The sequence below is a fragment of the Kazachstania africana genome, chromosome 1 (assembly GCF_000304475.1).
Source record: "Kazachstania africana CBS 2517 chromosome 1, complete genome".
Lineage (NCBI taxonomy): Eukaryota > Fungi > Ascomycota > Saccharomycetes > Saccharomycetales > Saccharomycetaceae > Kazachstania > Kazachstania africana.
Window position 1 is genome coordinate 45909 of NC_018940.1, and position 13164 is coordinate 59072.

The 13164-nt window shown below is 35.8% G+C and overlaps 8 protein-coding genes across 8 annotated transcripts; 5 read left to right on the plus strand and 3 right to left on the minus strand.

Annotated features, from left to right (window-relative positions):
* Positions 1-219: 219 nt before the first annotated feature.
* Positions 220-1890, plus strand: PRP40 (snoRNA-splicing protein PRP40; the record flags this gene model as incomplete). Its single annotated transcript, XM_003954547.1, has 1 exon — positions 220-1890. The coding sequence occupies one exon, from the start codon at positions 220-222 to the stop codon at positions 1888-1890; it is 1671 nt and encodes a 556-aa protein (XP_003954596.1).
* Positions 1891-1962: 72 nt separating this feature from the next.
* Positions 1963-3144, minus strand: MRS1 (Mrs1p; the record flags this gene model as incomplete). Its single annotated transcript, XM_003954548.1, has 1 exon — positions 1963-3144. One exon carries the CDS (start codon positions 3142-3144, stop codon positions 1963-1965), a length of 1182 nt encoding a protein of 393 aa, XP_003954597.1.
* A 499-nt stretch (positions 3145-3643) lies between these two features.
* Positions 3644-4966, plus strand: CAB3 (phosphopantothenoylcysteine decarboxylase complex subunit CAB3; the record flags this gene model as incomplete). Its single annotated transcript, XM_003954549.1, has 1 exon — positions 3644-4966. The coding sequence occupies one exon, from the start codon at positions 3644-3646 to the stop codon at positions 4964-4966; it is 1323 nt and encodes a 440-aa protein (XP_003954598.1).
* A 259-nt stretch (positions 4967-5225) lies between these two features.
* On the plus strand, positions 5226-5513 carry TIM10 (protein transporter TIM10; the record flags this gene model as incomplete). Its single annotated transcript, XM_003954550.1, has 1 exon — positions 5226-5513. One exon carries the CDS (start codon positions 5226-5228, stop codon positions 5511-5513), a length of 288 nt encoding a protein of 95 aa, XP_003954599.1.
* Positions 5514-6081: 568 nt separating this feature from the next.
* Positions 6082-7425, plus strand: GPA1 (guanine nucleotide-binding protein subunit alpha; the record flags this gene model as incomplete). Its single annotated transcript, XM_003954551.1, has 1 exon — positions 6082-7425. The coding sequence occupies one exon, from the start codon at positions 6082-6084 to the stop codon at positions 7423-7425; it is 1344 nt and encodes a 447-aa protein (XP_003954600.1).
* Positions 7426-7494: 69 nt separating this feature from the next.
* On the minus strand, positions 7495-8658 carry AVO2 (Avo2p; the record flags this gene model as incomplete). The annotated part of the gene is made up of 1 exon (XM_003954552.1): positions 7495-8658. The coding sequence occupies one exon, from the start codon at positions 8656-8658 to the stop codon at positions 7495-7497; it is 1164 nt and encodes a 387-aa protein (XP_003954601.1).
* A 531-nt stretch (positions 8659-9189) lies between these two features.
* UBX4 (Ubx4p) lies at positions 9190-10428 on the plus strand (the record flags this gene model as incomplete). Its single annotated transcript, XM_003954553.1, has 1 exon — positions 9190-10428. One exon carries the CDS (start codon positions 9190-9192, stop codon positions 10426-10428), a length of 1239 nt encoding a protein of 412 aa, XP_003954602.1.
* Positions 10429-10454: 26 nt separating this feature from the next.
* On the minus strand, positions 10455-13136 carry SOV1 (Sov1p; the record flags this gene model as incomplete). The annotated part of the gene is made up of 1 exon (XM_003954554.1): positions 10455-13136. The coding sequence occupies one exon, from the start codon at positions 13134-13136 to the stop codon at positions 10455-10457; it is 2682 nt and encodes an 893-aa protein (XP_003954603.1).
* Positions 13137-13164: the final 28 nt, after the last annotated feature.

Consider the following 13164-nt stretch of genomic DNA (forward strand, 5'->3'; position numbering starts at 1 on the left):
AGTACCACCGCTATCAATAACCCCATACCATTCATGACTACCTGGTGGCCATCGATAACAGATGAATTGGCCTATTTATTGAGTATTCGCTTTGGAAATGGAATGCCGGGTAAGAAGCGGAGGCCTTCTTTTTCCGTTCAGATATTTCCAAGCATTTTGGAAAGCTCTGTGGGAATTACTGGTTAATTTCACGATGAGATGACAGATAGTTGAGGGAGTATGGGCGATTGGAAGGCGGCTAAGGACCCCAAGGGTAGAATATATTACTATAATACCGTTACAAAAAAGTCGACATGGGAGAAGCCCAAGAATTTTGCTGAACCAGATCAGCCAAGTGCTAATGACTGGAAGACGGGTAAGACTAAAGATGGGAAGACATACTATTATAACGTTAAGACCAGGGAATCTAGGTGGACTTTACCCCCTGAAATGAAACAGGAGGAAAAGGAGGAAGCAAGACCCAACAAAGATTCAGAAAAAATCGTGGAAAATTTGACATCATCGAATGATAAATATAAAAATGATTCCAAGATATTGAATGTAGCCTCTTTACCTAAAGAGCAAGCGGAACCGATTTTCATGCAGATGCTAAAGGATAACCAGGTAGATTCCACATGGTCTTTTAATCGAATCATCTCTGAATTGAGCACTACCGATGCGAGGTATTGGTGTGTTGACGACGATCCGGTGTGGAAACAACAAGTATTTGAGAAATATTTAAGTAATAGAACAGAGGACCAGTTGCTCAAAGAACATTCGGAAACAAATAAATTCAAACAGGCTTTTGATAAGTTATTAGCTTCCAATGTACAAAGCGGTAAACTGACCGAGTATACGACATGGAGTTCGTTCAAGAAAATTATCCTAGATGAACCAATATACAAGCATTCTGTTATCGATGAAGGGATCAAACGCAAGGCGTTTGAAAACTTCACAAATAATCTAAGGAATCAGAGGCAGGCAGAGCGTGATAATCTGAAAAAACAAGCTCTTGAAGAATTTAGAATTTACTTAAAGAGTATTCTATTCAATGGTGGTAGTGAACTGAAAATGATATCTTGGCATAATCTTTTAAATAATTATTTGTTTGAAAAAAATAAGAGATTTATGGCAAATCCAAATTTTAAAATTTTAACACATGAGGATACTCTCATTGAATATTTGAAGCTTTTAAGTGATTTTGAAAACGACAAATTGAAGATAAAATTATCAGAGTTGAATGAAAAAAATTATACAACCGATAGAATAGCTCGTGACAAATATAAAAAGTTACTCTCAGGATTATCAATTAAAGCAAATACCAAATGGTCAGAAGTTTATGATCAAATCAAAAACGACCCTATCTTTTTTAATATGCTTGGTAGAAATGGCTCCAATGCTGTAGATTTGTTTTTAGATATTGTGGAAGAACAAAAAATTATTCTCTCTGCAAAGAGATCTATTGCACAACAAATCTTGATCACAAACAATTTTGAATGGTCAATTGATAATGAATCGGATGATGCAAATAAGATACGACAAATCCTACTTAACAACGTGGAGAAAAATGAGTATGAAAAGGAAGATATCGAATTGTTAATTATTGAACTAGTAAAAGTACGAAATGCCAAGAAACAAGAACAAGTAGCTCTTGCGAGACAGAATTTGGAACAGAAAAAATACTATTTAACCCAATCTTTACAAAGATATTATAGAGGACTTAACAGGAAACTGATTGAAGATTGGGAAGAAGCCAAGGAGCAACTAAAAGATGTGATTTCTGAGTATAATGAGCTGGAGGAAGATGTCTTGAAAGATACTTATGCTAAGTTTATCAGCAATTTTGATAAGCAAGGAACCGTTCAGTCGAAGAAAAGACCTTTAGCACCAACTGTAGAACTTGATTATTGAATTATCCTTCAATATATATATAATACAGGGCCCAATGTTATTTACATGCTTATATTCTATGTAATGACAGAATTAATTCAACGTCTTCAACCTACATGAATTATTCTTTTGGAAAGTTTCAAAACGTGCTTTACTTTCTTTAACATAGTTATTGAATCTTTTCAATAATCCTTCTTCATAGCGTCCTCCAGAGCTTGTGACTATACTAATCAACTCGACATAAGCACGGAACCAGTACGACCAACTCAATCCTTCTAAAAACACACTAGACAAGTCGACGTCTGTCAACTTTGTATCCTGTAAATCTAGCATGTCTCTAATTCTCCAATCAGGGGTAAGTGGTATAGTATTTTGTAGACGGAAGTCCCAATCAGGTGAAATATTGATTGAATAATCTTGAAATTTCGGATCTAAACAATTTTCAAGAATTCTTCTTGTAGTTTCCACCATAATTGTGCTTTGAACTTTACCAGAATAGACTCTTAATTTTGCTTCCTCTGATCCTGTACCAAAAGAATCACGTAAAGAGGCTCTAATTGGGGTGTAAACTGACCACATCTTGGGAATAGCCCTTGCATCTGAGATAGTTACGATTTCATTAATGTCGTCATTAACTAGATCCTTTGTTGAATTTTGAAAGGATGAGAAAAGTAAATGTTCATAAACATTTAATGTGATGGCATACTCTAACAATTGAGATCTCTGCTGAAACTGTTCAGCGTTAGCAATTCTAAATTTCTGTCTAGGTCGTTGTAAGACATAAAAATCAGATTTATACATCTTTTGAAAGTAGTCTGAAATTTTATTCATAGAATGGAAAGTATCGGTTGGATGTAGTGATATCTTGGTACGATTTTCTCTCAAAAACTGTGGATCCTTCAGGGAAATATGGCCCCAGTCTTCTAACAGAGGTACTGCATTTGCAGGTACTGTATCAAAGCCAGTGAAATCACATCTAAACTTCGAGTAAGTGAAATGTGACAACCCAAGCTGTATAGCCAGGATTGTAACTCCACCATTTTGCACACTAAGCTTCCTCAATGTATCCAGTTTCTTGCATTGGTTAAATATCGTAGTTCGTACATCGCTTTTCGAATAAGATGCGCAATCAAAGGGATGTGGACTGCTAGCAGTCCCCGGTAGGTAAGCACCTAGGAACAGTGACAGTTTCTTTAAAGTCTTAGTGTTGGTCTTCCTGCAATACGAGTCCAAAGCATTGAGGGCACTCCTCGTATGAAACATGTCCTTCACCATTGAACACTCCACTAGCGCCTCGTAATGAGACTCTCCCAGGACTAACAGATCCCATCTACTTCTAATAAAGTAGTGCTCGATAGTTGTATCTGTAGTACACCCATACACCACCACAATTTTCTGACAAGTATGATATACCTTCTTCACCTTGATGCCCGAATCAATCCCAGAGCATCTAAACACGCATACAGGTAGTCATTGAGCAATAATACGTTGGAATAACCATCAAACTCTTGTCTCCCACTATTTGAAGCACATCGTTACCCTCTTCGGGCATCAACATCACGTAATTCCAAATTTTTTGACATACCCGCAATGCAAAGAGAAAAACTTCAATGAGGCAATTTGTAATAATATGATTTATTGAGAAGTGATATAGAAAACACTGGCCTAAGTCATTAGCATAATATTTGAGCTGGTTTTCTATTAAAAAAACGGTTACAGATTTTGTTATACTACTTACAAATTGGTTTCCGCATTGGAAGATACTGTATCAGTTATGCCAGAAGCAAAAAGTGCACAGAATAGTATTCTCAACAATACCACCGCATCAAATGCGAAAGAACCCTTTGTAATATCAAATGAAGTGAAGGAAAGAAACAAACTAAGGAATATCATTACTACGCAGACGGATTCCAATACCAGTTCTACACAGTTGTCACCACCATCAGCGATGACCCCATCTGTTTCATTTTGTATAAATAAGAATGAAGCAATTTCTCATCACAGACATTCAATCTCCACAGTACCAAAAAAGTCAAAAGAATCTAGTCCTCCGGTCTCTCCAGAGACAGAACTGGAAGAGAAGAATTGTACCGTTCATATGCCAGGTGATTTCGTTTATTTGAATAAAAAGAAGGAAGCGTCTCCACAGTTAAATGAAGATTCGACTAATAAAGTCATTTTCAAGAAAAAAAATATTATAGCAGAACCTATGATCCCATTCACGGAATTTTTCGAACAACAGGATGATAAGAAATTTCATATTCTATTGGGTGCAACTGGATCTGTAGCTACTATAAAGATACCATTAATAATTGATAAATTGTTCAAAATATATTCTCCAGAAAAGATATCCATACAGCTGATAGTCACAAAACCTGCCGAACATTTCCTAAATGGATTAAAGATATCGTCAAAAGTAAAAATTTGGAGAGAGGAAGATTCAATATCAGATTGTAATGGCGAATTAATGTTATTCCATGAATTGAAAAGATGGGCAGATATCTTTTTAATTGCACCTTTATCTGCAAACACATTGGCCAAATTGGCTAATGGTATCTGTAACAATTTATTAACATCTGTAATCAGAGACTGGAATGACTATTCGCCAATTTTAGTGGCTCCTGCAATGAATACATTCATGTACATCAATCCAATGACAAGGAAACATTTGAATATTCTTAAAGAAAATTTCCCATTCATAGAAATTTTAAAACCAGTAGAGAAAGTACTTATCTGTGGTGATATTGGTATGGGTGGCATGAGGGAATGGAGTGATATCGTAGAAATACTGAGATACAAGATCAAAGAAATACATAAACTACGCAATGAAATGACTACAGACAATGAAGATAAAGAAGATGCAAAGGAGAAGAAAATGCTAGAAAACGAGGAAGAAGACGATGACGGAGATGAAGATGACGATGAAGATGACGATGAAGATGACGATGAAGATGATGAAGACGAAGATGATGAAGAAGAAGAAGATGATGATGATGACGATGAAAAAGATGATGGGGACGAAACTGACCCTTCATCTAATAGCATATCTGACTCGGACGATAATGAAGACGAAGACATCGAACAGAAACCACATTAACCGCATTCAAAATATACTCATATATAACATGTATATTGTTCATGTAACACTATAATGCAACACATCGAACTTGCTACCCCCAGAAAGGCCAGAGAGTATGTTACAAGTTAATGATTTTATCTGGAATCTTCATGCGATGTATGGGTGTGTTGAACTTGCCCAATCATTGAGAAAAATCGAACTTTACAAAAGAGCAAAAGAATTTTCCTTTTGGACGTTCACAAATTAGCACTGACTGAGTTCGATAAGAGTTATAGATATGTCATTTTTTGGATTAGGTGGTGCATCACAACCTCAATTGACCTCTGAGCAAAAAGTCAAGGCTGCAGAGACAGAACTTGACCTGGTAACAGATATGTTCAATAAGCTCGTTGATAATTGCCACAAGAAATGTATTAGTACATCATACACAGACGGTACTTTGACGACCGGCGAATCCACATGTTTGGATAGATGTGTGGCCAAGTACTTCGAAACAAACGTCAAGATAGGTGAGAATATGCAGAAGATGGGCCAAAATTTCTCAAGTGCTGGTAAACTACCATAATACGAAAAAAAAACTTACCAGAACCCTCCCATCGCCACTTCCATTGTTTGTTTGCTCCCATTAAATATTCCTGTATATATTATCTATGCAAATAAAAATAATAAATGAAGTAGTTTTAGTTTCACATAGTACAGGTCATATTTGTATGCGATATCGTAATTTAGCACACTTTCTCAGGCAAAAATCATGTACGAAAAGATCGGGGAATCTCTCACAACTTCTCTCGAGGTGGGCACGATACAATTTCTATGGATTTTCCGTTTGACGATTTGAGGCATGCATCAAAGTTTCAAAACTAGAATTTTGAATGGTAAAATCTGTGTTTTCGCTACGGGGATTTCTCAAGCGTGTAATTTTTTACATCAGATTTTGAGTGCAACAGTAATTAAGAAAGAAAGTGCAGTAAGCTTCGATGTTTCACATTTCCTGGAAAATATTTTCCAAACGATTATTTATCTTTCGAGATCATTTAAAAGCCCAATTAAATGCTGGAAAAGAAGCAAGGTGGATTAGTAGAGCATCACAGTGTGTCATTTTCACATAAAGAGCAAATTTTACCACAGATATAATGGGTTGTAACGCTAGTGTAGAGATCATTGAAGATGAAAACGATCCTTTCTTACAGAGTAAAAGAGCGAACGATGCTATAGAACAATCTCTACATCTACAGAAGCAAAATGATAAAAATCAGATAAAGTTATTACTCTTAGGTGCAGGTGAGAGTGGTAAGTCCACCGTGCTTAAACAGTTGAAGTTATTGCATCAAGGTGGCTTCACCCATCAGGAAAGATTACAATATTCCCAAGTTATCTGGGCAGATGCCATACAGTCCATGAAAATTTTGATAATTCAGGCTAGAAAACTAGGTATACCATTGGATTGTGATGATCCAAAAAGTCATAAAGATTTATTCGAAATGAAGAGAACACTTTTGAAAGCAAAGCCTTTAGACTTAATTGATAAGCATATGGCTGGTGGCTCTGAATTCTTAAATGACTACGTATTGAAATATTCTGAAAGATATGAAACGAAAAGAAGAGTTCAAAGTACAGGAAAAGCTAAAGCCTTTGATGATAATGACACTAAAAAACAAAGTGACGCTAAAGACGATGACCCTGAGGCAACTTCTAAAGATATGGACGAAACCGGCACTGATGAAATGTTTGTAGATGTTAATCCAAATTCGAGAAAACCTCAATTGACAAATACTGATATTGCTATAGCCATTAGAGAATTGTGGACCAAAGATCAAGGTATTAAACAATGTTTTGCTCGTTCGAATGAATTTCAATTAGAGGGCTCTGCATCATATTATTTTGATCACATCGAGAAATTTGCACAACCAAATTATGTGTGTTCTGATGAAGATATTCTAAGAGGTCGTATAAAGACCACTGGTATAACAGAGAATGAGTTCAATATTGGATCTTCCAAATTCAAAGTTTTGGATGCAGGTGGTCAAAGGTCGGAAAGAAAAAAATGGATTCATAGTTTTGAAGGCATTACTGCTGTGCTGTTTGTCCTTGCTATGAGTGAATATGATCAAATGTTGTTTGAAGACGAAAGAGTTAATAGAATGCATGAATCAATTATGCTCTTTGATACACTATTGAACTCAAAATGGTTCCGTGATACTCCATTTATATTGTTTCTCAATAAAATGGATATATTTGAGGATAAAGTGAAGAAAATGCCAATAAGGAAATATTTCCCAGATTATCAAGGTAGAGTAGGTGATGTAGAAGCAGGTGTCAAATATTTCGAAAAAATTTTCTTAAGTTTGAATAAATCAAATAAACCAATATATGTCAGGAGAACATGTGCTACAGATACACAAACGATGAAATTTGTATTGAGTGCTGTGACAGATTTAATTGTACAGCAAAATTTAAAGAAGAGTGGTATCCTCTGATGGCAAGTTAGAGTTTTAAACAAGCGATATACGCACATATATAGAACATAATCATCTATTGAAAGACATTCAACTATTATTATCATGTCGAAGCCTTGAAATCGGAATATTTAGTAGAGAAAGTTTTCTTGACGTACGCCTTTTTTCAATTGGTGAAGTTGCAATATTAATAAGACTGTCTTTATTATCTGTAGCACTTACAAACTTGATTTCATCTTCATTTCCATCACTATGAGGCATATATTTGATAAAAGTCCTTGATAACTGTTTCTGCTGCTGATCCAGAGGTTTTCTTTCTTCAAACTGCGAAACATCAGCCGTATTTGGCGTATTGTTGTTTTCACTATTTTGAGTTTTCAAAGATATGCTTGAATTGGAATCAACTAAAGAAGATGTTCTGGTAGCCCTTGAAGTGAAAGCTGGAATCGCAGCCACGGGAGTAACAGAAGATGTCTTTCTACTGCGAGAGCTTTTAGTGAACGGAGTCAATGTTGTGGAATATGAAGTATATGAGGAGTTTGTCATTAAAGGAGGCGATCTACTAGGATCGTATAAGGTTTTAGAATCCAAAATGGGCGTTTTGAAGTTAGGAAAGCTTGGTTTTTTGGGGCTATCCTTTTGATTCAGCTCTTTTTGAAGTTTTTTATAGATTTTGCCAAATTCAAAAGTCTCTGGAACATCACTTGGTTTCCAGTCATAATTATCCTTCAATTGGTCTTCATCTTTAATCGAAGTATCATATGTCAAGAGCATTCTCAAACAATGGTAACTACCATATTCCAAACATAGATGAAGTGGCGTCTCCCCATTTTCATCAGAAAGAGTTAATTCTGCTCCTACACCCATAAGAAGACTCAGACATTGATTATAATCGTGGATACAAGCGATGTGAACAGGAGTTTTGCCATTTTCTCCCCTTTGGTTGATGAAACTGGGGAAATGTTGCAGCAGTAAATGAGTAGTTTGTTCATGTCCGTTCATCAAAGCTAAATGTACGCACGTATTTCCTTTGAATGTCTTTATTACCTCATGTTTATCATGGCCTAACTGAATCAAATGGACACATATCAAATATCTACCGTAAAAGGCAGCGTAATGCAAAGAACTCCAACCGTTTGAAGGGTCTATATTAGTCAGTAATTCAGGAAATCTTCTTAGTAATCTCTTCACTATCAGCAGATTCCCCGCAATAATAGCTTCTCTCAACCTGACAGTGGGGTCAGTGAGTCGCATTATTGCTGATTTTAGTCACTAGAAAACTATCTTTCATATTTGTTTCAGCCTTTTCAAATTGCGGTGAGATTCTCATATTGACGATGAAAATCCCTTGCAGGAGCGTATTCAAAAGTGGGTACTCACATAATACCGGGTATAAAAGCAGCCATTATACAAAGCATGAGTAGAGGTCAACCTAAACTATGAACCCCAGCAAACCATTCAGAATCCTCCATCTAACGCTACAAGTTCTAATCATTTGGAATTACACGCTGTGTCTTGGTGGATGCCCAACTGTAGAACCAAGAGCTGCCACGAGACTCCTCATGGCAGCATACGCTGAATCAACTGGTCAATTCTCATGGGCGTCAGCTTACTTATAAAGTGTTGATGGAGTTTGATGCTTCATTAGCTTTCCTTAGTGAGTGCGAGTAGTATAATCTTAATTTTTTGCCACTCTGAAATTCAATTCAAGATGAGAAAACTAAAAGTTGGACTTCTCATCGCCAGCAATAAGCACCAATAGCTCACGGCTTATAGACGCTAGTAATGGCCACAGTTTTTGTTAAGTACAAGTTTACAACTTTCAGAAGCAAAATTGCTCCAAATGCCACTCTAAATGACGTTCTCTCACAAAGTTTAGATCATTTCAATGTATCCAAGGATGGATCCTACCATTTTTTGAGGAACGGTAAGAAAATCGAATTGAATGTCCCATGGAGGCTACTGAATCTCCCTGCTGGTGCTAAGTTTGAGCTTATTGACGTTGAAACGAAGGAGAACTCAGAGAAACCCATCAAGATACGATTCCAAATTGATGGGTTCGGTTCAATGATTAGAGAGGTACAGGCTCAAGACGTATTTCTAAAAACTTTACAAAGTTTGCAACAAGAAAAGAAGTGGGACTTTAATTTAAGAGATATTAGTGTGCGTGTTTTCAACAAGGCAGTGTATTATTCAGAATTGGAAAATATGTCATTTGCATCTTTAGGTTTTGTGGAACCAACGTCTGTTCGTATTGGCTTCATTGACGCTGCTGCTTCTAGCATCCAGTTGAAAGATACTGAAATGGAAAATCCAATGCCAGAAGCTTCGGTTGCACCAATAAAGGAAGATGTGCAGGTCTCTCCAGAGCCACATGTAATTCACAAACCTACAGCATACATTCCATCTGAGGAGTCAATTATATCTCAATTAATAACACAAGACGAAGGCGATGATACTTATGAGTTGACAGTCGACCAGGCAAGAAGATATCAGCAGATTTTAAGTAACAAAACTGGCTCTTTAGGCGGACCACTTCTTACAAAAAGGTTAAGAGAACAAAGGGAACTAGAAATGAGAGCGAAAAGAAATGCCCTCAAGGAATGTTTTATAAGAATTAAATTTCCTGATTTGACTTTCTTAGAAATTGTTTTTAAGCCATCAGATACAATGAAGATTGTGTACAACGAAGTTTCAAAAGCATTAATTGATGAAGATATGGAATTCACTCTTTTCCAAACACATCCAATGAAAGAGCTCTCAGCTGACGACAGTTTATTAGCAGATGATCTGGAATTCGGTTCAAAAACTGTTTTATTATTCAAATCAATTAATTCAAATCAAGAACTTTTCCTACGATCTTCCATATTGCAACACGCCAAGAAGCTAAATGACTTAAATGAGGTGAAAATTGACCAAGGTTCAGTTTCAGCTACTAAGGTAGACGATGAGAGCTCTACAAAAGTGTCGAAAACCAAAGCATTGAATAAAATTCCAAAATGGTTGAAGCTAGGTAAAAAATGAAAACTTAAATAACGGCGGAAGATACATTACATATTATTTACAATATTCATGAAATAACTTGGGTCAATCTCAAACTGTTCATAGTAAGTACGTACTCTTGTGTAATTAACATCATAAGGATTTTTAAATTTTAATAGATTTAAAATTTGCTTTATTATTTCTTTTAATGGATCTTGGAAGTTTTCAAATCCACTGGTGAAAAACTCACCGGCTTCTTTTCTCTTGTAATACTCACTGGTGGCAAAGCTATTTGCCTCTTTCATGTCGTCACCTTCATTAAGAACCCTATCCATACCCGATATAATAAATTCGTTTTTAATTCCAACAGAAATGAACCTTAAAAGATGATAGTTCATTTTCAGATCATGATTATTGAACATCAAAGAAAGTACACATGGTACGACCTCAAAATTTCTCGCCTTCATGAAACAGCTAGCTATTAAATGATAGAAACGAGAGTCCAGAAGAATTGAGTCCTCGTTAATCATCAATTTTAACAGCCAAACTAGATCGTATTGGGGTCTGATCTTTAGAGTGGAGATCGATTTAATACGATTCCTTCTCCAATTTGGTGAGTTTGATTTTTGAACAACATCTGGATAATGTAATATGCTATAATCATAATATATTTTCCAAATTTCCAAATATAGTAATCTTGTGACACCTCTACGATCATAAAATAGCTCATTATTATCGACATTAATATCATTTTCTTTTGACGTCAATAGATCATTGATTATTCTAAAACATTCGTTTAAGTTTTTAGTACTGCGGTAGAATCGTAAAACTTTAGAGAGAAATATAGAGTTGAACTTTACCTTGTTGTTGTTCATTTTTGTAAGTAATCGTCTAACCTTTGAATTATAATCATCGATAGTCCTTTTATTGGCCGTTTTTTTGCATTTTGCAGTATAATGGTCTAGAAAGACACCATAATGGTGTGCATTTATAGTGGCATTTGATGGCAATGCAACCTTCTGAGTAAAGGTATTCCTCTTTGATTCCAAAATGTCTAATACGTTGAACGCTTCACTTTCCTTGTTTAATGAAAGCAACACTTTCAAAAGACCGACTATGTTTTTCGAATTTTGAAGTAGCAAATCAGTAGAGTTAGTATTTTCGTCAAGTTGAGAAGTTAATTCACAGGTAAGAACGTTTTCAATCGTTTTCGTTAGCAAGGGATTATAAATAAAACTGTTCAAATTATCGAAGAGAAGTTCATTTGTTAATGAGTCGTTGCAATCATACCTCGAAATTATCCTATTGAAGGCCTCTTCAAATAGTTGCAGCTTGCCTGAGGATATGTTGTTGGAAGCGATGAGCGCTTTCAGTTCAGTGAAGTCTTTTAAGAGATTTATCTTTGTGCTTAAGATAGCACTAAGATACGACTTTTCATCACTAAAATATTCTATAAATTTGGCAAATAACTTACCGATCATGTCAAGGTCCCTCGCATGGATAAAATATTGGATTATGTCAGTAAAATGCTTCTCGTTAGGTAGTTCCATATCATTCAAATACATATTGGCCTCTTCTTGGGTTTTGAACATTATGCCACGTGAAGTACCTTCTTTGGGCGCTATGACTCCATAGTGGTCACATATTTTCAATAATCTACCTACTAAAGATCCTAGAACATCCGTATTATTGATGAAAATGTATTTCTTTATGGCAAACTTCAATACTCGAATATTGAGATAGTGACCGCTGCTAGGAAATTTAATATCAGTCTCTTTCAGAAGATTACTGAAGCCTCGAAGGTTGTTACTGGCCAACATGATCAGCATACCAAGCTCATTCCACCATCTTTGATTTACTTCCAATTTATAACTTTGGAATAGTTTGAGAGCATCCTTGTAGAATCCATATGCCACAAGCGAATTGATATAGAAAGATTCATTAACTGGATCCATTCTGACTTTTTTAGATGCATATATTAACTTGCCTGCCAACAGAATGCCTAGTTTTCTTTTTTTTCTCAATGGTACTAATTTGAACATTTCAAAAAGTTCGACCAAAAGACTTATCGGAACAACTGACTTATATCTTGCCATTGTATTTCTTGGTATGTTTTTGCATAAATCCTGCAGAATCTTAAGTATCAAATTAATATTTGTGAAGTAAATATCTGTCTCTTCTTGTGTATCTAAGAATAAATTGTTGAACACAACGGTTTCTAGAGTCTGCTCAGATATCGACCCACTATGTTTTTCATGTTCTGCAGCCAACGAGTCTAATTTCTTTTGTATTATTTTATCTTTCCCAAGCAATTTGTATCTTTTAATTTCGAGTTCACTTTCCCTTAAGAGATACTGAATCAGAACTTCAAATTTTTCACTGTCATCAGACAATTGCTTCAATTCCTCTTTCAAGTGATTCAAATTTTTGGAACTACTCTTAAAAACGACATTCGTATGTTTTAAGTACCTTAAAAAGAAATCCTGTGCACTGTCACTTGGCTGATCAGTATTTTCGAACCCAATTTTCTTCAGGCCTGATTCGATTTCCTCCTTAGATTTACCAGCAAGCAAGATCTCATTCTTGCCAATACCTGAAGAGGTCGCAATGCCTGGAACATGTTCTAATAGCTTAGTATTACTTCCACCTTTCCGTCTGTAATGTCTGTAAACCACAATTCTGGAAACTGTTCTCGGGATGAGAGACGACGTCTTGCAGAAACCCCTATTTGCCACATGCCTAAGTAGCATTCTAAGATCCTCGAAGTCTAGGTTACGT